We start from the raw sequence: 24,337 nt of genomic DNA, 5'->3' as shown, positions 1-24,337 counted from the left end.
TGCATCTTCTAATCTATTCCAGTGATCCTCAGATTTATTTCATTGCCAATACCATGCTGATTTTATCACAGTAGCTTTGTAGTATAATTTCAGGTCAAGAATTCTAATGCCTCCTGCCTTGTCTTTGTTGCCCAGGATTGCTTTTGCTATTCTAGGTCTTTTCTGGTTCCAAATAAATTTTAGGAATGATTTCTCTAGGTCTGGGAGGTATGTTGGTGGTAGTTTGATAGGAACTGCATTAAATCTGTACAGCAATTTTGGAAGTATGGCCATCTTCACAATGTTGGTTCTTCCTATCCGGGAGCAGGGAATCTTTCCATTTTCTGAAATCTTCTACGATCTCCTTTTTTCAGAGTACTGTAATTTTCCTTGAAAAGATCTTTGACTTATTTAGTTAGATGAATGCCAAGGTATTTCATTTTCCTTGGTGCTATTGTAAAAGGTATTGATCTCTAATTTCCCTCTCAGTGTGTTTGTTATCTGTGTAGAGGAATGCTATTGACTTTTGGGTATTGACTTTGTATCCTGCTATACTAATGAATTTGTGTATCAATTCTAGTAGCTTCTTGGTAGAGGTTTTTTTGGTCTTCCAAGTATCATGTCATCTGCAAATAAGGATAATTTAACTTCTTCTTTACCTATTCTTATTCCTTTTATTTCTCCCTCTTGTCTAATGGCTCTAGCTAATGATTCCAAAACTATATTTAATAGGAAGGGTGATAGAGAACATCCTTGTCTTGTACCAGATCTGAGAGTAAAAGATTTCACTTTTTCCCATTGAGAATTATATTATCCTCTGGGTTGTCATAGATGGATTTTATCAAATTGAAGTAGAGGCCTTCTATTCCAATTTTCTGTAGGACTTTGAACATGAATAACTGTTAACCTTTGTCAAAAGCCTTTTCTGCATCAATTGAGATGATCATGTAGTTTTTAGATTTCACTCTATTCATATAGTGCATCACATTTACAGATTTTTGAGTATTGAACCAATTTTATTTAGTCTTTCAAAGAACCAGCTTTTTGACTCTTTAATTCTTTGAACTGTTTTCTTCATCTCAAATGAATTAATTTCCGCTCTAATCTTTATGATTTCTTCCCATCTTTGGGCTATGGGTTTGGTTTGCTCTTCCTCTTCTAGATGTTGGAGGTTCAGCATTAGGGTGTTTATTTGTTCCCATTCTGTTTTCCTAATGTGTGAGTTCACAGCTATGAGTTTCCCTCTGAGAACTGCTTTTATCGTATTTCATAAATTCCAATAAGTTGTGCTTGAATTTTCTTTAATTGTACATATTGTTGAATTTCTTTTTTGTTTGTTTGGTTTTTTTTGGCTGAACCAGGGATTGAACTCAGGCCCTTGTGCTTGCCAGGCAAGCACTTATTCTACTGAGCCATCTCCCTGGCCCCTACTGTTGAATTTCTTAATTTCATCTGTGAACCATTGATTGCTCAGTAGAGTGTTGCCTAATTTCCATGTATTTAGGGGGGGTTTCTGGTTTCTTTTGTCATTTATTTCCAGTTTCATTGCACTGTGGTCAGATAATATGCATGGGATAATTTCTGTTTTCTTGCATATACTTAAGCATGACCTATGGACTAGTATGTGGTCTATCTTAAAAAATGATTCATGTGCAGCTGAAAAAAATGTGTATTCAGCTCTCATTGGGTAGAACACTCTGTATATGTCCACCAAGTCCATTTGTTCCAAGCTCTGGTTCAGTTCTGCTACTACTTTGCTAATTTTTTTGTCTGGTTGACCTATCTTTTTGGGATAAGGGGGATGTTAAGGTCTCCTGTTAAGATTGTGGTATTGGATATTAGATTTTTCATGTCCATTAAGATTTGCTTTATATCATTGGGTGCTCCCGTGCTTGGTGCATAAATATTTATGATTGTTACTTCCTCTTGAAATTTTCCCCTAACCAGTACATAGTGGCCTTCTTCATTTCGTTTGATCATTCTTGGTTTGAAGTTGAGACTGTCTGAAAACAGGATATTACCCCTGCTTTTTTCTGAGGTGCTAGGGAACGTAGTATTACTTTCCATCTTTCTTTATGAGTTAAGTGTGTTTCTTGAATACAGTATATTGTTGGATTTTGTTTCCTTGAGGGTGAATATGCTATGCCCCCGTGGAAAGATGTTCTGCTCCTGGACTAGCTAGGTGGAACTATCCTCTACACTCTCTGCAGGGATTGCAGCTGCAGGGTTACACTTCAGGCACGTATGCCAGGCCTGAGCTGTGCCGGGAGGGGGCAAGGTGAAGTAGGGGGAAGAGGAAGCTCTCCCACACACTCACTGGACCCGGGCTAAGACTGGGTCCAGGGGTTCCCAGAACACCGCAAAATTCCTACTTGGCAGGCGGCGTGGGGAGGTGCTGCGGAGTGATGGGGGCGGCCCAAGGGGGTGGGAGAGGGTCTGGCCCACACTGCGCCTGGGCTGGGACAGGTCCCACCAGCGCAAGGTAGCAGGAAGCACTCCACACACTCAGCGGACCTGGGCTAGGAGTGGGTCTGGGGGTTCCCGGAAGTCGGCAGAAATCTGGATTTTGTTTCCTAATGCACTGTGTCAGTCTATTTCTCTTAATTGGTGAATTGAGTCCATTTACATTGATGGTTATAATGCATATATGTTGACTTACAATGGACATGTTATTTACCTGCTGTTGTTTACTCCTTTTTGTCCTGTGTTTAACTGTTTGCCCTATTTAGTGGGTTCCTTCTGTTCTCATTCGTGGCATTCTGATCATTTTGGTCCCTCTCTAGAACATCTTTCAGTAGTCTGTACAGGGTTGGCTTTGTCATCATGAAATTCTTTAGTTGTTCTTTGTCATAGAAGTATTTCACTTCTCCATCAAACTTGAAAGATAGTTTTGCAGGGTATAGTAGTCTGGGCTGGAATTTGTTTTCATAGAGGACTTGAAGTACTCTGCTCCATGCTCTTCTTGCCTTCATGGTTTGTGAAGAGAAGTCGACTGTAATTCCTTTGAATGTGATCTGCTTCCTTTCTCTAGCGGCTTTCAGTATATTGTTCTTGTGCTGGCTTTCAGGAATCTTGACTATTATATGTCTTGGCGTGTTTGTGTTTTTGTTGTTTTTGTTTTTGTTTTGCGGAATCAAGGATTGAACTCAGGCCCTTGTGCACATCAGGCAAGTACTTATTCTACTGAGCCATTCCCCGGCCCCTTGGTGTGTTTTTAATTGGGTTGAGGTTCTTTGGGCTTCTGTATGCTTCAGTTACCTGAATGTCAGATTGTTTCCTCATATTTGGGAAGTTTTCTGCTATTACTTCTGCCCATATCCTTTTTATATTATCTGTACTGACTTCGTCTTTTTCACTGATGCCTATTAGTCTCACATTGTTCATCTTTGCAACGTCTTGCAGGTGATGAATTACTTTTTCTTGCATCCTAGTTGTTTTTTAAGAGATCCTTTCTTACCTTTTCACTAGTTGTACCAGCGTCTTCAAGATCTGGAACTCTATCTTCACTTTCACTCAAACCGTTTTACAGGCTTGTGATTGAGATTTTAAGTTCCTCTGTTATCTCTTTGACTCTGCTTCATGCGATCTATTTCTTTCCTGTATTGCTCATTCAAAGAATCCGTCATTTTTCTAATCTCTTCTATGTTTTTATCAATGTCTTGTTTAGAAGCAGTTATTAATTCTTTTACTGCAGAGTTTTTTTCAGATTGGGTTTCCTCCATATGTTTCTGTATTTGATTCTTTACTTCAGATGCTATGAATTCAGAGTTGTTGTTTTTTTTTTTTTTTTTTTTCAGAAAAGAATTCCGCTTTGAGTTCCTCTATAACTTTCTGCTGTTGTTTCTTTACTTGCGATGCTGTTAATTCATACATTTCAGCTGAGCTAGTGTCCTCTGCTCTTGTTCTGGGTGGTCATTTGGTTTCTCCCATATGTGTCTGTATTTGATTCTTTACTTCAGATACTATGAATTCAGAGATTTATTTCAGAAAATGATTCTGCTCTGAGTTCCTCTATACCTTTCTGCTGTTGTTTCTTTACTTCCGACACTGTTCATTCATTTCAGCTGAACTAGTGTGCTCTGCACTTGTTCTGGGTGGGCTTGAGGCCTGAGATTGCATTTTGCTCCTTGTCTTTATCATTTTATATAGCACTGACCTCTGACCTTTGGTGTAGAGCTTTGGTGCAGTTACAACCTTAGTACTTACTGAAATTTGGGTGCAGAAATATTAAGTTTGAGTTTATCCAGTTATCCCTGGCTTGGGTCTAGCTGTTGTGTTCAGCACCTTCCTGCTTCAGCCTTTGGAAGTGAACCTGTGGTGCCCCTCTGTTGTACCCCTGGCCCAGGGGGCACAGGGGAACAAAGAAGCTCTCCCACACACTAGCCGGGCCTGGGCTTGGGCTGGATCTGGGGGTCCCGAGAGCGTCGCAGAAGTTCTCACTCACTCAGCAGGCTTGGGGGCTGGGGTTCTGGAGGGGTGGAGGGGTCTCAAGGGCATGGTAGAGGGTCTCACTCATGCAGCATTCCTGATTTTTCGTCCGGAGAGGTCCCGTGGGCACAGGGAACATTCTCTGCATTTTAACCAGGTGCCCTGCTGCCCCCATTCATTGCAGGAGCACCCACTCTGGGATGCCGGACTGACACCAAGCACTGCCCATGTCCTGCGGCACTAAACAAGAGCCTCCTCACCTTCTCGGTCCTCAAATCTGACTGCAAAACAGGGGTGACTGGTACAACAGGAAGTAAGAACTCCGAACCCAGGCATGGTGGGACATATTATAGTACCTGCAAAACCAGTACCCTGCGAGGCTGAAGCTGGGGGAGCCCATGGGCAAGCTCAGCTGGGACAACGTCTTGAGCTGCGGTGAGGTTTGGTTTTTGAGGCAGGGTCTGGCTCTGTGGTGCCGGCCAGCCTTGAACTCACTATGTGGCCCAGGCTGACCTCTCAGGGGATCCTCCTGTCTCAGCGTCCCAAGTGCTGGGCTTACAGGTCTCTGCGTCACCACACCCAGGAGGGCCCTGATTTAAATGTTTAAAAAGGGGCTGGGGATGTGGCCCCCAGGTTCAATGCTCGGTGCCACAAAACAAAACAGATCGCTGGCGTTGCAGCGGCCAAAACGAAGTTCAATCCTTTAATGACTTGGGACCAAAGCCAAAATCATAAAATGCATTTCAATGCCCCTTGCCACATTCGCAGGAAAATTATGTCCTCCCCTCTTTCCAAAGAGCTGAGACAGATATACATGTTTGCTCTATGCCCATCTGAAAGGATGATGAGCTTCAGGTCATGCGAGGACACTATAAAGGTCAGCAGGTCAGCAAAGTAGTCCAGGTTTACAGAAAGAAGTATGTCCTCTACACCGAACGGGGGCAGCGGGAAAAGGCCCGTGGCACAGCTGTCCACGTGGGCATTCGCCCCACAAGGGGTTATCACCAGGCTAAAACTAGAGAGAAACCCCAAGAGCATTCTGGAACAGAAAGCCAAGTCTCACCAAGTAGGCAAGGAACAGGCCCATACAGGGAGAAACAAGTGGGAAGATGCAGGCATAAAGTCTTCCTCTACACAACTTCAATTAAAAAAAGAGGAAAGTAAAATGAAAGAGAGAACTCTGGGTTCCCTGAGCCTCCTGCAATTAGCCCCAAGTCCAACTCATTTAATCAATCTGATTTTCATTTTAACTGGACTTTCAGATAAATACGTTCACTGAATCCTGAGTCCCACCGGCAAAAGCAGTCAGCACACGGCTCCCTGCTGTGCGCTCCTCAGCGGGCAGCCCTGGGCACTCAGCGCGGCTCTGCTGCGGAACGCCCTGGGTACAGGGAACGAGGCAGGCAGGCTCTTCTTCTAGAATTTGTGGGCTACAAGGGGAGAGACAATAAACCACTGCCCAGCTGCCCAGAGAAACAAGACTGTGAAAGGACGGCTCAGGACAGGTGTGACTGCCCGAGACACAGGCAGGGAGGCTGGGACAGCCACCAGCCCTGTGGAGCATGCAGAGAGCAAGCAGAGGTGCTGCGGGGCACAGAGGCAGCAGCCAGGGAAGCCTGGTCCAAGGAGGGAGGCAAGGAGGGCCCGTCTGAGAGGAAGAGGCCAGGTGGACACCACTGACTTCATCAGCAGAGCAGTTGAGGGAGCACACAGGCTCACTGGGTTCCCAACAAGGGAGAAGCATGACCCGACTTGTATCGGTAAGCAGTCCCTCTGGCTACAGGACAGAGATGACACTGCAGGGGGCAAGACAGCAGCAAGTAACAGGTCTGGGGTTTCCTCTGGGATAACAAAACGCTTCTGGTTTAGTTTTGGTGGTACAGGAGACTGAATCCAGGACTTTCACACTGAGCTATGTTCTCAATCCTCTCTTATTTATTTATTTACTCTTTTATTTTGACGGCTTTTAGTCTGTTTTTGCTAGGTAGTTCAGGCTGGCCTTGAACCTGCTGTGTAGTCCAGGCTGGCCGCGATCTCAAGTGATCCTCCTGCCTCAACCTCTTGTGTGCGAAGAGTGCAGATGTGCACCACCATGCCAGACTTACATTTTTGTTTTCAGGTAGGATCTCACCAAGTCACTAGGTTGTCCAAACTGGGCTACAACTTGCCGGCATCCTGCCTCGGCCTCACAGGCAGCTGTACACTAACACACCTGGCAGGTAATGAAGTATTTTAACTCTGATTGCAATCATGGCTGTACAACCTGCGAACATATAAAGCTCTAAACTATGTACTCTGAACAAGTGAAATATAAGGTTGATCTTGGCAAACCAGCTATGTTAATAAGGAAAAAAAACTAGAAACAGGTCAGGTGTGGTGGCACATATCCACAGTCCCAGCTAATTAAGAGGCCGAGACAGGAGGATCAAAAGGTTGAGGCCAGCCCGGTCGGGCACGTGCTTCTCCCACCCAGGCCAGCAGCGTTCCCTGGGGAGGACTGCGACTCCCGCTGGCAGCGTAGCGTCCATGGCGCACGTGGGAGCGCAGCTAGCAAGCACACTGGCGACGGGCCCGGTCAGGCCACAGCCCGGGAAGCACTGTGGCCTGGAGCTCCCCACACAGGGTGCTCCTCACACGCACACGGCCCCCTTCGCCCTGCCGGGCCCTCACCCTCAGCCTTGCTGGCGGCGCCCCTGGTCACTGGGGCCCTCTTCACAGGGACACTGTGTCCTGCGCACACTCTCCAGGGCTCCGTTCAGCCCGGTGACCTTACCCCAAAGCCTGCCTGTCACACACACATCACCCACACCCGTGCCTGCAATCTATCTGTGCTCCACTGGCTCACCCCACTCGCACACAGGCACTTGGAAAGAGCCTTGCAGCGCTCCCGCAAACGCAACGCAGCTTCACTGCCCCAGCTGAGGGAAACTTGGAAACCAGCGCACCCTCGGCTCCAGTTCCAGTCTGGGCGGGGCGCCTGTGGCCCCTGCAGCTGGCCCTGCCCTCCCATCCTTGCACACGGACATCCGCCCGTACTCAGGGTTAAAAATCGGGCTGACAGCACTGGAAATGCCCAAAGAAGGCAGAGGCGGGAGCCCCCCAGCATCCTCGTTCCTGCTGGAGAAACATGGAGCTCCGCAGCAGATTCACTGCGGGTGACCAAATTCTCCCACATCTGTCCCAATAGAAGACGTGGCAGCCAGGTTCCCTATGCACAGCTGGATTTATGCCTGCAACTCTTTCCAGGGTGGCATTAGCCATGTCCCCTGCCTGAGGGCTGGAGACCCTTGCCTGGGAGGCGCGACCCTGAAGAGCAGCCGCTCTGGGCTGCGCAGGCTGGGGCAGCCACGGGCAGCCGCTAGCTGTGTGCCACAGATGCTGCTGTTGTGTCTTCTTCACAGCAGACAGAACTGTGTGCCACCTGCTGTGACAAAGAAACTCTGTCCCACATTGGGACAGGTAGGCCAGATGGGCTACACCAAGGAATCCTTTAAAGAATTATAATAACAACAAAACGTGACAGAGAATTCCTAAGAATGAGAAACTGACAAGCACAAGTTCACAGCAGTAGATCATGTGAACTGGGTTTGTTTCTTATTTTTTTAATTTTTATTTTATCTTACTGGAGATTAATCCCAGGGTCTCTGAACTGAATTATATGTCCTAGCCACCCCACTATTTATTTTTGTGACAGTGTCTCACTAAGTCACTAACTACCTAGGATGGCTCATACTTACCAGCCCCCTGCCCCAGCCTCCTAAAGTGCTAAGATTACAGGTGGAGTAAAGTCCTAAGTCAAACAGACCTAGGTGCAAATCCCAGTCCAATGCTGGGCAGGGTGGCACATGCCTAGAATCCCAGCACTCAGGACAAAAAAAGAAATCCTGTCCAGCTCCACACAAGCTAGCTATTTAGCTTTGGGCTATTCATCCCCCGCTACTGGGTCTCAGTTTGTAGTTCAGGCTACTGTCAAACTCACGGTGATCCTCCTGTGTTGGCCTCCAAAGTACGTACACCACCACCGTGCCTGGCTGGGCTACTAATTTCTAACCCCCATGTTTTCTATCTGTGAAGATAAATAAAGCACTGCCTTGCTCAATGACTTTGAGAATTAGAGTTTTTATATATACAGGGCCTAGTACAGTACCCTGCACATAGCAGGCAATCAATGAATTGTTATTAGGCATTATTTCTTATAAACTATTTTTCAGGTAAAAAATAAAACATGAAACAGCATTCTCCTCTATCAAGAGCATCAGCTACTCTATTAGGTTAAGCCAGGCGCAGTGGCATACATCTATAATCCCAGTTCATCCATAATCCCAGGATGAGGCAAGAAGAGCAGAAGTTTGAGCCATACCTGGGCAACTCAGCAACTTGGCAAGGTCCCATCTCAGAATAAAAGCCAGAAAGGCCTAAGGTCGTAGAGCTCAGTGACAGTGCCCCTAGGTTAATTCCCCAATACTTCCCTAAAAAAATAAATTAGCCTAGAAATAATTTATTTACTTCTTGTTTATACCACTTATTTTTTTTTAATTTTATTTATTTGTGTGTGTGTGTGTGTGTGTGTGTGTGTGGCCAGCTCAGCCCACCAGGGGGCAGGGAGGGGGCGGGGCTGGCTGGCATGTGGTGCTGGGGGATTGAACCGCTGTCCCTGTGCTTTGCTAAGCTTGTTCTAAGTAGGTGCTTTAGACCACTGACCCATCTCACCAGCCCTATACCACTTTAAAAAAAAAAAGGCAAGCAAATTTTCTTATAGTTTGACTTTTAAAAAATAGACACTGTGACAGCAGTTTGCTGACCAAATATACACTGGTCTCAGGCAATCTGTTTGAATTGCAAAGGGAAGGCAAATAAGGCAGGGACACTGGGATGATACACCACAGCTGGAAACGGCAACCAGTCTTGGGCTGGCTTCCTCTCTGCTCCTGCTTCCCTCCACCTGGGACACTGGACTGAGGAAACATTTACTCAGCGCCAGGGTGGAGCTCTGTTGTACAGCACTTGCCTAGTACATGCCAGGCTATGCTGAAACACAATACCCAACACCCAAAATTAAGGAAGGAAAGGTTTGTGGAGGTTTCAGTCTATACTCAGCTGGCTCCCAGGCAGAAAGTGGCACATGGCAGAGAGCAGCAGCTCCCAGCAAAGGGAAGGGCAGCAGCTGCTGCTTCTTATAAACAAGCTCAACTGGGGCTGGGAGTGTAGAACTCACACACACAGTGTCCATGCCCTCCTCTGGCAAACAATGAGGATGTTTACAAACTAAGAATCTTGGCTCTCTGCTTAGTCACTTAAGGAAACTTCTCAAGTTGACACAATGTATCAACCAGTTCAGGGCCTCAGCACCCCAAAAAGGAAGAAACAAGGCAGACCAACACAAACAACTGTTCCGCCAGGGGTGATGGCCAGGCCTGTAATTCCAGCACTCAAGGGGGCTGGGGCAGGAAGATGACTGTAAATTCTAGACCAGCCTGGGCTACAAAGTAAGCTCGAGGCCATCTTAAGCTGCAGAGAGACTCTGTCTCAAAAAGACAAAATGAAACAAAAGGTTGTAACTTAAAAATGCGATGAGAAAGTTACAGGTAAGCCTATGTCAGATGTAGGAGCTTAAATATCGCAGTTTCTCTAACATAAGAAATGCAAATAAAAAGCAAAATGGAAGCGAGAACGGGGACGCAGAAGTTTAGTCACTATCCCAAATTACATTTTTTGAAAAATATTTCCACATATAGCCTAACTGGTTTCATTTATACTACTAGTTTATCATAGTTCACTGAAGAGATTTGTGTTCCTGTTTTTCTCTTGCAGTCTTTTTGCTACACAACTTGTACCCTGAGCAACGGCTATGAAGCCAGTGATACGCACTGCATTATTATTTGACATTGTTCTATTTTTTCATAAAATAAAGAAAAAGGTTCTGGGCACTGATTGATGCAGCATGAGCCCAGGGCCTTCCAGGGGGCTGTTTACACAGTGCCCAGACAACTGACTAAGGCACTGTGTATACATAGATACAAAGTACCCGTGATTTTTAGGTGAATTCAAATGTCTTTAGAACAACTCAGAAAAAGTAGATAAAAGTGACGCCTGGGGAGGCGAGGGCTGCAGCCCGCACAGGCTGCACCTTTCTGACACTCAGCTGTGCCGCTGTGTAGCTGATCAAACATTTGCTTCCACTTCAAAATAAAGAGCTACAAAGTGAGCTCCAGGCCAGCCTGAACTGCACAGCGTCTCGACAGACAGGAGGCAGGCAGGCAGGCAGGCAGGGCCCGCTACAGCAGCAGCTAAGCATACGGCTGCCTGGGGTTCAAGCCACAGCACAGCACAGAAGTACACAGCCCAAACTCACCCTGCTACCCCAAGGGCTGAGCTCTGGTGGGCAGCCCCAGCGAAGCGCACAGTACAGCTCAAGGATTCCCTTTCCCTGGCCCACAGGCAGCTGTCGGAGCCTCGGGATTGGTGGTTCACTCCTCCAGGGCCTTTCACAGCCCCTGGCGCCCGCTCTCCTGCGTGAGCTCAAACATCGCCTGACGGTCATCACAGGTGCTAAAGCAGGTCTACAGCAGCTTACAACATCCAACCAAACTCAGACACGCAGGAGGAGCCCACAAATGCCAGGGAATTGCACTGAATTCCATACAAGGAAATTCCGCAAACACCAAAACAAAAAGCAAAAGCGCGCACCACGTGCTTTGTGCCTGCCGTGGAGGAGCCCCGGGGTGGGAGAGACCAGGCTTCCCCGATCCAGGGCAGACTTCCCTGCCCTGCTCCAGGAAATGAGAAACTGTCTCCCAGCCCCTGGCTGTGGAGCCACTCTGTGGGAGCAAAGATTAACCTGGAGCCACCACGACTGGCCATGCCACCTACTGTGGATTGGGAGAGCCACCTCTGCACTGTGACCCCCACCATGGAAGCAATCCCAAGAGCAGGTCACAGCAGAAACACTCCCTGACTTCCCAGGCCACCCCCCCAGCCCAGTGACAGTGGCTGGCACCCCGAGGAGCTCTTCCACACTGCACACATTAATTGCTTTCACACCTGAATGCTTTATCCTCCAAGCCTCGAGCAGGATTAACACACCCGTTTTATGGAGAGAAGAAGGCACTTGCGCGAACTCATGCCGCTGGAGGTGGCAGTACCCAGACTTAACCCCCGACGACCCTGCTGGAATCCACACTCTTAGCCCCTCAAGATGCTCCTGCACCCACTGTCACCTTGGGAAGCTGCGGCCTAGACTGGGGAAGCTCTCCAGCCACGACTACAGCACTGCGCACCTTGGCATGGCCTGGGCCCTGAGCCTGTGGTGGGAAGCCTGCCCAGAGGCATCCAAAGGCACCCAAAGGTGCCCGAGAACGCCTGAGGTTACCACACCCACTCCTGAGGTGAGGTATGCGCCTGGCATCAGGAAGTGCAGGCGCTGAAGTGGAGCGCAAGGGGGGGGGGGGAACACCTGCAGGAATGACACTCGCTCAGGACCTCTGCACAGGTCAGCACTCAGCTCCACCAAGGCCCCACAGCCCCAGCTCTGCAGGGCAGTGACTCACCCCTGCCTCAGACTCTCGCTAGGAGAAACAGGATATTTGTTCAACAAATACGTTCTAAGCTTGCAGGCTCCCAAACATGCCTTACATACACACCGGACAAGCCACCAGGAGCAGCTAAGCTCCCCTCGAACACCCTCAGGGCATTTACTGCACAAAAAGGGGGGGGGGGAGTTTAGGCCATCACCCAAATTCCAACTCTTCCACGTGGACAGTTTAGACTCTCGAAATGGAACCCTTCCAGAAAGTCACTTAGTACAGTGCAGTTAGGGCCCTTGAGTCCACACAGACCATTTAACCCAGTGGCTTAGGAATGCAGCCTAGAAGACTTGGAGGGCTGGGGTGGGGCTCACTGGCAGGCCCACTGTGCAGAAATAAATTTTGAAGGCCTTTGAAAAAATTATTCATCAGGAAATTCACAGCTAGCTGTGGTTGTGCATACTGCTAATCCCGGCATTCGGGAGGCTGAGGCAGGAGGATCGCCAAGCACACAAGGGCAGAGTGATCTACAGTGAGACTCTGTCTCAAAAACCAAAAAGTGATAACTGAAAGGTTCATCCCGAGGGATCTTGGGCTGGGTTCCAGGTGTTCCCAGGCCACGTGGCCACACAGCCACGCTCTGCCTCACTGTGAGGAGTTTGTCCCTCTCTCCCTCTCTCCCAAGGCCCTGGTCCCACTGCTGGACACGGAGCAGCTGCTCCTTGGTAAGTCGCTGGTTCCTGGCACCAGGGATGCAAGTCCAGGTAAAGCAACAGCTGGGGGAGCCTGTGATGCTATGGACAATGCAGGGGGTAGTCTTCAGCCAACATGCAGACGTGGACCTTCACGAGATCGGTGACTTGGGTCTCTGAGGAGATGGAGCAGCTCCATGGTGGAAAAGAACTAAGCCGGAAGGAGAGAGGGGAGAGGCGAGAGAAGAGAGCCGTGCAGGTCCTGCCCCGGAAGGCCCACAGCCCTGCCCCCTTCCTCCAGCCCCATCTTCAGCATCCACCTCCACCAAAAGTCCGGATGAACTAGGAATACAGAGCCCCGGGAGCATCTCGCTGGAAGCCTGCCTCTTGTTTGTTACTCATTCACTCATTTGATCAATGACAATGATTTCCTGAGGGCCTAACTGACAGCAGCCTTTGCACCAGCAGATGCTAACATCGAGACATGCACAGGTGCTGTCCTCAAGTAGCCCGCGTTCTGTGGGGGGATTAGAGTAGGGGGCAGACAAACAAAAAGATGGCTCTCAACAGAGCAAGCTCCTCTAGGGTAGGCAGACAGGGAGGCAGGAAGGCGGCAGCCTACGTGCTGTGTGACCCTAGGCCAGCAGGGAGCCCCTCTGCACCTCCCCTTGCCAGGAATAGGACAACAGCCCTAGGACTGGATGAGGCACAAAGACACAGCGACCCACTGAAAATCCTGAAGCAATTTCCTCCAGCACACAGGTGCTGCTCTGTCTCTGGGGTCTCTGCCATAGCCCCAAAACTAAAACTGCCAGGACAGGGCCAGGGTGCAGTAGATGTTTACAGGAGGAATCAATGGCTGAGACAAGCCATCTACTTTTTTTTTTTTTTTTGGTGGTGGTATGGGTCAAACTTAGGGCCTTCACTTGCCAGGCAAGCACTTATTCCACTGAGCTATCTCCTCGGCTCCCCAAAGGGTCTGCTTTGAGTCTCCTCATTATGAATTTCTGTTGCTGTCCTTGTGACTGTCAAGCTTCGGGCTCTGCGTGCCCTTCCCAGCACCTGGCAGGCCTGGGAAACGCCCAAGGCCGGCTCTGCGGAGGTGCACCGGGGAGGGCTCTGTGTGCGCAGCTTGCTGGCGGCCAACCACGCCTCGGGCGGGTGGCCTCCGGGCGGCGCCGCTCCCAGGCTGCCCTCGGCTTCTTTGCCAAGTGGCGTCTTCGGGACTGCAGCGCTCACCCTGAACACAGAGACTGCCTCACGCGGTCACGGACCGGGCTTCTGGTGCTTAGGACAGACTCCCAGTCCAAGGCTGGGATTATGGCTGCGCGTGCTACCCCGCCCTGGGGCGGGCAGCCTGCACGCAGCGTAGCAGGCGACATGGGGGCGGGACAGAGGCTCGCTCCCGCGCTCCTCCCTTCCGCAATCGCTCCACCATGAATAGCTGCCCTCTGCCGCGTGCGCCACTCTGCCTCGGAGCCAGCCAAGTACGGCTGAAACCTCCACAAACTGTGAGTCAAATAAACCTTTGCTTCCTTATTCTGGCGTCAGGTATTTTGTCCCAGCAAGGAGAGAAAAGTAACGGAGACGCTGCCCAGCTGGTGAACACAGAAGGCGCTGGCAGAGTCAACGAGAGGCGTGGACTCCAGCGAACACCACGCTGCCCACCTTTCTCTGGGGCGACAGTGGGGGCTGGACCAGGCCTCATGCAGACTAAACGCTGCTGTACCACTGAGCTACGGCCCGGTCCCTCTGGTGCATTTAAAATGCCATTTGCAATGACTCCATTATACAAAACATGTTTTAAATACTAAGCAGAAAAAAAGCAGAACGTAAGTAATCACGCAGTGCCTAATGAAAAACAATGCATCCGGCCGCGGGAGCCTGCCAAGAACAAGGAGGCTGCTGAAGTGTTTGCTCTGGCTGCTGGCTCTGAAGGGGAGGCGGCACTGTTACTTCCTTTATTGCTCTAATTTTTCTGACACACGCACTCATCTTTCAATTAAAGGACAATACAATCTACTTTTTTCCCTGTCTTCCTCACATCAGCTACTCCAGAAGAGAGATCTTCATGAGGCCCTGGAACCCCGGACTGAGGGAAAAAGAAGCTTCTTGGACGTGACAGGTTTGCCAGTGGAGGCTCACTGTGACCCACCCGGTTACTTCTCCAGCTAAAACGTAACCTCAGAAACACAAATGGAAGCCACTCTCAAGTCACAAATGCAAAAGCACATTTCTTCCAGGACCACTCCCTTCCCGTCAGAAAGGCTGAAATAGGCCAGGAGGGTCCCACCATGTGTGGGTGAGGGTGCACGGGGAAGGGGGCCCATGGAAACTAGAATTGGGGGTGGGGAAGTACGGGAATGTTGTTATTTACTGCATACACCGGTTCCCTATCCCTATGCACTGCAACTTGCACTAATTTTTTTTTTAATTCAAAGAAACAAAAGGGCCATGGAGATAGCTCAGCTGCACAGCACTAACCTGACAAGTGCAAGGTCCTGAGTTCGATTCCCAGTACAAAAAAAAAGAAAAAGAAAAAGAAACAAAAACTGAAGTGACCCAGCTATCCATGGAGAAAATAGTAAATAGATCACTGTGTGTTCTCACAGGGAGGCTATGGTCTGAATGCCTCTGCCCCCTCGAAAGCTACACGTGGAAATCCTAACCAAACTAGCATGAAAGGAGGAGGGTGCTATAAGGAGCCGGTCAGCTCACAGGGTCCAGGTATCTGTCGTCTCTCAAGCGGGTATAAAAGTCATCGCGGAGGGCTGTCTCACTCGCCTGTGAGGACAGCGTAGGAGGGAGCTGCATGTCCAGCCACCAACTGAGAAGCGAGTTTCCTGCTGTTTGTAAGGGACTGGGGTATGCTGCTGTGGTACCGTGAGAACAAAGACACTATGTTAAACAACAGTTCTTGGGCACTGGGACCACACGAACTCTAAACATACGAGACATGGTTCAATCCTAGAAGCATAACAGAACAAATATAGAGAGCCTGGTGGTGATGGGCTTATATTGACTGATCATATTTATATAAAATTCAAGTTCAGTGGGCCGGAGAAATGACTCAGTACAATAAGAGCTTCCCTGGCAAGAACAAGAGCCTGAGTTCAATCCCTGGTTCCGCCAAAAAAATAAAATAAAATTCAAGTTCAAACAAGCTGGGTCCACTCGTCCACTCCTGCAATCCCAGCTACTCAGGAGGCTGAAGCAGGAAGATTCCGAGTTCAAATCCAGCCTGAGGAATTTAATGAGACTCTGCCTCAAAATTTAAAAAAAATAAAAAATAGGAGCCGGTCAAATAGTTTGGCGGATTATCCACAGCCTGCTATGCCGGCCCCACTTCTGTCTGGGCAGGGTTTGCTGCCAGACAGCGATTGAGACTGGGCATGGTGGCACACACCTAAAATCCCAGCTCTCTGGGAGGCTGAAAACAGGAGGGTCACTCCGAGTCCGATCTATGTAGTGAGACCCTGTAGATCCTTACAGGGAAAAAAAATTTTTAAATAAATAAAGTAATAAAGGACAAGGAGTCACTCACTGAGAAGGTCCGAGGTTGAGTCCCCACTATAGGGGAGCAAAAAATCAAACAGAACTAATTTCTGGGAGCTGGGGGTGCAGCTCAGTGGTAGAGCCCTTACCTAGCAGCACACGGGGCCATGGATTCCATCCCCAGCACTTAAAAAATGAAAACAAGAAAGCCAAAAGCTAGTCTTTGCTGTGAGAATGCAGGACACGGGCTAAGTCAGAGCAAGAGACTGAGCAGGCTACTGCAGTAACCACCAATAACTTTATCTGCTGCTAGTCTATGAATGTGATCAGTAGGCTCGAACTTTTAATTTTTGCACTGTGCATAAATGTATGATTTTTTAATCAGCTTATGCGTAAAAATGGACACTGCTGAAAAACTAGTAGGATTGGGCACCACACCATTATTTTCCGCATATATTCGAATTAAAATTAATCTTAAAAAAATTAAGGAGGCCAGAGAGACGGCTCAGCAGAATAAGTGCTTCCCTGGCAAGCACCAAGGGTCTGAGTTCAATCCCTGGTTCTGCAAAAAAAAAAAAAGAAGAAGAAGAAGAAAGAAAGAAAAGAAAAGAAAAAAATTAAGGCTGGCCAAATAGTTCAGCAGATTATAGTGCCTGCAAGCAGGTGCAGGGGCCAGGGGTTCAATCCCAGGGCCTGCCCCGCCCCTGCAATTGAGACTGGGCGTGGTGGCATGCTCCTGTAATCCCAGCTCTTGGAAGGCTGTAAACAGGTAGATCACTATAGTCTGATCTAGTAGTGAGACCCTGAACACCCCACAGACCCTTCCCTAAAATACAAGGGAAAAAAAAAACATTAGATGTTATGGCATAGAGAGATGTCCCCCAGAGCCGCCTGTGCTCGCTCATCGGTGGCCTCTGGAAGCAACCCGAGCGTGGGTGTGCAATGCTGGAGCAGTCCTCCGGCTGGCTTAGCACGGCTCTAGGTGTGGATTTCCTGAGAGAGAAGCCCCACCCTGGTGAGGGCTGACAGCCACCAACAGACTCCTAGTGTGGACTGAACAAGAGGGCAAAGGAGGAAGGCCGCTGCTTCCCACTGCCCTGCCACAGACTGTGTCCCGCTGCCACGCTGCTCTGCTTGGAGCTAGATGGGTGTGGACTGAACCTCCACCAACTGCGCACTGAAGTAAATCTTTCTCCTTCAGCACCAGGCTTTGTCCCAGCAGAGAGTAGGGAACTAAGACACTAGAATAATTGCCATTCTAAAGCACAATGAGGCCGCGGAGATAGCTCAGTAGAATAAGCATTTGCCTGGCAAAAGCAAGGGCCTGAGTTCAATCCCTGGTTCTGGGAAAAAAAAAAAAAAAAAAAAAAAAAAAAAAAGATTCTAAAAGGAAAAAATCATCCTGTTGCTCAGTTCTCCCATTTGTAAAATGGGGTTGTATGCCTTCCACCACAGCAACCATCGAAGAAGAGCATCCGTGGCCCTCCGCTATCCCATGGCCGTGGCCCTCAACAAGGGCCACAAGGTGACTAAGAATGTGAGCAAAGCGAGGCACAGCCACCACCGCGGATGTCTCACCAAACACACCAAGTTCGTGCAGGACATGATCCGGGAGGTGTGCGGCTTCGCCCCCTACAAGAGGCTCCATGGAGCTGCTCAAGGTCTCCAAGGACAAGCGCGCCCTCAAGTTCATCGAGAAAAGGGTGGGGACACACATCTGTGCCAAGAGGAAGTGTAAGGAGCTGAGGAAGGCAGCTGCCAAGAAGGACTGCGCGCCTCTGGAATAAAGCTTTGTAGAAAGTTCAAAATAAATTAATTAATTTAACTAAATTAAATGGGGTTGTAAAAGCACTAAGCAGATTAATCCACATACAACCTTTGGAACCAGCCCTGGCACCTAGTAAGTACATACCTAACTAGGTTAGCAACCACTATTATTCCCATCCAATCGGCATGCAGTGATGTGGACCATCAACCAGCCTCACAAGACAAACAGGACCTGTGACTACTGTGAGTCCTTTACAAACCAGAAAACGTCTGCAATCAGAGCCACACCCTGGAGACCACAGGGGGCATGGCTTAGGGTTTTCCTAAGAGGGTAGGCAGGAGCTCAGCTCTAAGCCACACAGCTTGGCAACGTAGTTACAGATGGTACCCAGGCAGTCTAAATCAAACTGTCAGTGACATCAAAGTAAAACAACAGTGCCCTGCATTGTGATGTACGCCTGTAATCCCAGCACTCCGGAGGCTGAGGCAGGAGGATCAAGTCGGGCCTGGGCTACAATGATAATTTAAAACAAAGTTTTATGAATAACACTAAGGGTTATAACCTCTGCCAAAATAGCAAGAAATGAGCTGCTTCTTGTATTGCTTTGCTTAGGCTTCCTCGGCAAGATATAGACCAGAGGCTTAAACAGCAGACACTGGTTTTTGTACCAGGCTGGAGTTACAGGCCCGAGACCACGGTGCCCTCCGTACGTCTCTCTTCCTAGCTTGCAGGCACGCCTTCCTCTGCTGGTGCCTCCTCTGCTCTCACCTCATTCCTCAGGCCCCTGTCAGCCTGTGCGGGGACGCCCCAATGGCTTATTGGCCTTACCTCCAAAAGCAGGCACATTCGGAGGCGGCTAGGGACTCACTGTGGTGTCTGTAACGTTTCCCTAAGACTCTGCTGACAGGGGCTGGTGAGATGGCTCAGTGGTCTAAAGCACCTACTTGGAACAAGCTTGGCAGAGCGCAGGGACAGCAGTTCAGTCAGACTCTGCTGACAGCTCAGCTCTACCTTGGTCACTAAGCCAAAAAGCTGGGGTCCAAGTCTAGAACCCCATTCTGAATAGGAATTTCAGGCCCAACAGGTTTTTTGGTATTTTGAAGGCAGATGAGTCGTTTTAAAAGGACAATAAGGGCTGGTGAGATGGCTCAGTGGTCTAAAGCACCTACTTAGAACAAGCTTAGCTAAAGCACAGGGACCTCGGTTCAATCCCCAGCACCACATGCCAGTCAGCCCCGCCCCCTGGCGGGCTGAGCTGGCCACACACACACACACACACAAATTTATTTTTTTTAACATTTATTTTGTGTGTGTGTGTGTGTGTGTGTGTGTGTGTGTGTGTGGCCAGCTCAGCTCGCCAGGGGGCGGGGCTGGCTGGCATGTGGTGCTGGGGGATCGAACCGCGGTCCCTGCGCTCTGCCAAGCTCGTTCCAAGTAGGTGCTTTAGACCACTGAGCCATCTCTCCAGCCCCCACACACACACACAATTTAAAAAAAAATAATAAAAATAAAAGGACAACGAATGTAGCCACTCCTGTGAGCACTCACCACATCAGCCTGAGCGAGTCTGTCTCCTCAAATCTGTCCCCTCGGGGACTGTTGGTACCACCTGGGGGCATTTCGGTGTCACTGTGAGTGTAGAAGGTGCTGCTGGCGTCCGGCAGGTCAAGCCAGGGATTCTGTTCATCCCTGCAGCGCAGGAGACAGTCCCAGCTGGGAGCACCACCCAGCCCAGGGCAGCAGCATGTCCTGCCACCGCGCAGGGCCAGCGGGAACGGGTGACCCTGCCAGGCTGTGCTATGAGCCAGGCACTGCTGACACCACGAGACTTCGTCGTCAGGGACAGCAGCCGCCAACTATTCTCTGGCACTGGGCAAATGCCACCGAGGGCAAATGCCACCCAGGGAGGGAAGTGTACCTGCGTCTCCCACTCTGCCCCCAGCTCTCCCCAGCCCCCTTCCCCCATAAAATCCCTGCCAACTGTCTTCTCCCGCGGGCCCCTCAAACTGTTCGGATGAAAATAAAAGTAACATAAGACTTCCCAGTAAGGCTCCTCAGAAAACTAAGCCTGGAGGTCCCACCTCACCCAGCCATACCCCTTCTGCACGTCTTCCCAGAAGAATTTAAAATGTCGGGCCAGGGATACAGCTCCACGGCACAGTACTTCCCTGGCAAGCGCAAGGTCCTGAGTTCTATTCCTAGGACCCGCCCAAAAAAAAGTTGTACAAAAAAAAAAAAAATTAAAGCATCAGACCATAGTGATATATATGCACCCATTTTCATAACAGCACAATTTGTAATAGCTAAGTCTTGGAAACAACCTAAATGCCCATCAACCAAGGAATGGATAAAAAAGATGTGGTCTTTTATACAGCGCTCCAGTACTACTCAGCCATAAGGACGAACCAGAGACTTTTAGGTCAGTGGATGCAACTAGAGACCATATTTGTAAGTGAAACAAATCAAATGCACACTCGTAAGCATCGTAATGTCTTCAGTTCAGCACATAGTGTGAACTGAAAGGAAAGAAGACCCAAAACATACAATAGATGTTGTAAGGGCTGGCCAAATAGCTCAGCAGGTTAAAGCACCTACAAGCAAGTGCAGGAGCGGGGCCTGCCATGCAGGCCCCACCCCAGGGGTGCACTGAGCCTGCAATTGACTTTATTTATTTATTTATTTTTGCGGTACTGGGAACTGAACTCAGGACCCTGCGCTTGCCAGGCAAGCACTTACTCTACTGAGCTATCTCCCCGGCCCCTGAGCCAGCAATTGAGAGTGCCTGTAATCTCAGCTCTTGGGAGGCTGTAAACAGGTGCATCACTAGAATCCTATCTAGTAGTGAGACGCTGAACACCCTGTAGACCCTTCCACACACACAAAAAAAAGATGTTGTAAAATAGGAAGAAACTGTTCAAAAGGGAAGAAAACTGGGATGGGGCAAGGAGGAAAGGAGGGAAAGGCAAATGTATACATGCTAGTTAAGATAGTTACACTACTCATTTCTCTTAGTTCATTGAAAAGAAAGGTTTGTGCTAATGGTGTTTGGACAATTAGATGCCTGTATCTTGTGCTCTGAGTAACTAATGTAAAGATACCAATGTGCAATGTAGTAACAATTGTTACTCTCCTATTACCTCATTTTGAAATTGTTTTAGGGATTTTTTTTCTCTCTCTTAAAAAAAGAACTTCCCCGTCAAAGCCCGGTGTGGCGGCACAGGCCTGGAATCCTCACTGCGCAGGAGGCAGGAGGATCACAAGTTTGAACCTAGTCTAGACAACTTTGCAAGAGCCTCAAAATAAAAAATGAAAAGGGTCCAGGTTTAGCTGAGGGGTACAGTTCCCCAGGTTCGAGTCCCAGGACTGAAAAGAAATAAAGAGCCCAGGTCAACCTGGGAAGTTAACCACCCAAGTCTAAATCATGCTCTTCACAGATAACTTGGCAAAACACAAATTTCTGTATTTTGGGGGATTTTTGTTGTTGTTGTTGTTTTGCTTTTGTCTTTTTGACACAGGGTCTCCCTATGCAGTTCAGCTGGCCTTGAGCTCACGTTCTAGCCTCCACCTTCAGTGTCTCCTGCCTCGGCCTCCAGAGTGCTGGGATTACAGGTGTGCACCACCACGCCCAGACAGCCTGTAACCCCAGCACTCAGGAGCCATCGTCAGTGCCAACCTTCCCACGCAGGACAGCAAGCTTCCCACTGGCAGCCTTTCTCCACAAACACAGCATGACAGACACTGAATAAGATGGTAACATTTGCCTTTTTTTGAACTTAAACCAAAATCCAGGGACTGAAGACGCAGCTCAGCAGTGGCGATCAATCACCCAGCGCACAGCAAGGCCTTGGTCCATCCCAGGGCTCCCGCCTGAGCACAGGTGCTCACCCCAGCACCAGAGGCCTTGTCATTTGCATCTGAGAAGACACAGAAGAACTTCCTGTTTACAGTGGCCACAACCAAAGCCCCAGTCTGGCCTGGCCCTCTAGCCTGGCTGGTATGTGGCCAAGGCTGAGGACAAAGGGCCAGCTGGCCGTGGATCCCCAAGGGCACTGGCACACGGGTGCTCCCGCAGCCCTGTCACCCTCCACTCAGACAGGAGCGCCTGGAGGGCTCTGGATGCAAAGGGCAGGGCAGGGCAGGGCTCGGTACCTGGCTATGGATGACACTGGTGCAGCTGGGTGGCCAGCAGCGGGCAAAGAGCAGCACACTTCCGGTGGCCTGCTGCCAACACTCGGCTGAGTATCCTCCTGCAGGGCAAGGGGTGTACACGCACCACCCACTCCTCACCACAGGAAGGGCTGGACCCACACACACTACCCTGTACATAGCCATTCCCAGTTCCCCTATGTGTGTACTCACCTGCGCCCTAACATTTGTAAACCCCCAAGTCAACACTTGGACACATTCACTGTCCTTCACAAACAGGAGCATGGTGGCAGGGACCAGAACAGCTGCAGACACCGGCGTCCCTGCTACAGCTCAGTGCTGCGCTGCTCTCACTATAAACAGGAGGCCTTGGGGGGCCAATTTAGCATTTGCGCACATTCTCTTGGCTAAGCATGGGTTGCACACCTGTAATCCCAGCACTTGGGAGGCTGAGGCAGGAGGGTCACTGTGAGTTCAAGGCCAGCATGGACTACATGGTGAGATCCTGTCTCCACAGATGGCTGGCTGGCTGGGTGGCTGGCTGGCTGGGTGGCTGGGTGGCTGGGTGGGTGGCTCACTCTGTGGTAGCTCCCCATTACCAAGAGGAAGCAACAAACAGACAACAGTCCCTAATTGCTGCACTTACCACTCACTGTATGTTGCTCCCAAACCCGAGCAGAAGCTGGAATGTTGCCTCACAGAGAAAATGTGTTAGACAAATTCTTAGTTCAATGGTAACGAAGCCACAGTTTGTACTACAAGTGGGGTCTTTAAACAGAAACACAAGGGGCCAGGGAGATGGCTCAGTAGAATAAGTGCTTCCCTGGCAAGCATAAGGATCTGAGTTCAATCCCTGGTTCCGCCAAAAAAAATAAATAAATAAAATAAAAAAATAAACAGAAACACACATAGCCAGGCATGGTGGTGACTCAGGAGGCTGAGGAAGGAAGATTGCTACAGGTTGGACAGAAGCCTGGACTACACAGTGAGATCCTTTCTCAACCAAAAAAAAAGAAAGAAAGAAAGAAAGAAAAGAAACACACAAGAAAGTTCTACACTGATCAGTTAACAAAAATATAGGGCCAGGGAGATGGCTCAGTAGAATAAACACTTGCCTGGCAAGGCCTTTCAATCCCCGGTTTGGGGGGGGGGGAATATATGGAGAGAGAGAGAGAGAGAGAGAGAGAGAGAACTGAGTGTGCTTCCCCGGGCAGCTGTGGTCGATGTTCAGTAAGTCAGGACTCCAGGGCTGCCGAACGAACCTCCTGTGAATAACGAGAACTGTGCCCTACACTGCTCCATCGTATTGAAATGAAACAGAATTTCTGTTTGCAGTTTTGCTTGTTTGTTTATGTTTGGCTTTTGAGACAGCATCTCATTATGCCGCCCAGTCTGGCTTCACTCTCTCAGTCCTCCTACCTCAGCCTCCTTAGTAGCGAGATCATAGGCAAGCACTATCACGCTCCATAGAGAAAACGTTTTTTGGTTTTTTGGTTTTTTTTTTTTTTTTTTTTTTTTGCAGAACTGGGGATTGAACTCAGGTCCTTGTGCTTGCCAGGGAAGCGCTTATTCCACTGAGCCATCTCCCCGGCCCCTTGAACTTTTTTTTTTTTTTTTTTTGAGAAAAGGTATTTAAAAAAGAAAAGGTATTTTTATACCAAAAATTACAAGCAACTGCTCCAGTGAAGTTTGTAGCACTGGGGAGTAGCTCTGCGGTACAGCGCCTGCACAGCACACGCAGAGCCCTGACTTGGGCCCTCAGCACTGCAAAATAAATAAATAAATCACTTTTAAACTACACAGGCAGGCTGGGGAGATGACTCAGTAGAATAAACGCCTGCCTGGCAAGCGTAAGGGCCTGAGTTCAATCCCCGGTTCCACAAATTAAAATGAATTAAAATGAAATAACATAAACTGCACAGGCTGGGTGTGGTGGCACACCCCTGTAATCCCAGCATGTGAGGCTGAGGCAGGAGGATCCCTGGGAGTTCAAGGCCAGCCTGAACTACCAGAGAGATTCTATCTCAAACAGACCTATCTGATGGAAGAACTCCCAACACTGACACCAGTTTCCTCAGTTTCCGGAGATAGTGACACCCTCATCTCTGCTGTCCCTAAGCCTGTCACAGCAAGGAAGATGGCTACAGTGGAGCCCAGGCCTGCTGCATGAGTTTGAATCCAAGTTAGGCTACATAGTGAGTTCAAGGCCAGTTTTCACTACATAGTGAGACCCTACCTCAAACAAAAACAAAAAAACCAGAGTCCTTGCTCAACTCAGGCCTGCACAATGTTCCTGAAGAGAAGTT

The 24,337-nt window shown here is 49.1% G+C and overlaps 1 protein-coding gene across 1 annotated transcript in view; it reads right to left on the bottom strand.

The window, feature by feature from the left end:
* Positions 1-19,590, bottom strand: part of Atp9a (ATPase phospholipid transporting 9A (putative)) — a 126,354-nt gene extending 106,764 nt beyond the window's left edge. Inside the window, exon 1 of the mRNA XM_023720691.1 lies at positions 19,434-19,590. Within this exon, the coding sequence (XP_023576459.1) occupies positions 19,434-19,504 (71 nt within the window). The 5' untranslated portion in view covers positions 19,505-19,590. The remainder of the gene's footprint in view (positions 1-19,433) is intronic.
* Between the last annotated feature and the right edge of the window lie 4,747 nt (positions 19,591-24,337).

This window comes from Octodon degus, unplaced genomic scaffold, assembly GCF_000260255.1.
Source record: "Octodon degus isolate 3935 unplaced genomic scaffold, OctDeg1.0 scaffold00077, whole genome shotgun sequence".
NCBI classification, from domain to species: Eukaryota; Metazoa; Chordata; class Mammalia; order Rodentia; family Octodontidae; genus Octodon; species Octodon degus.
This window is presented reverse-complemented; position numbering and strand designations above follow the sequence as displayed.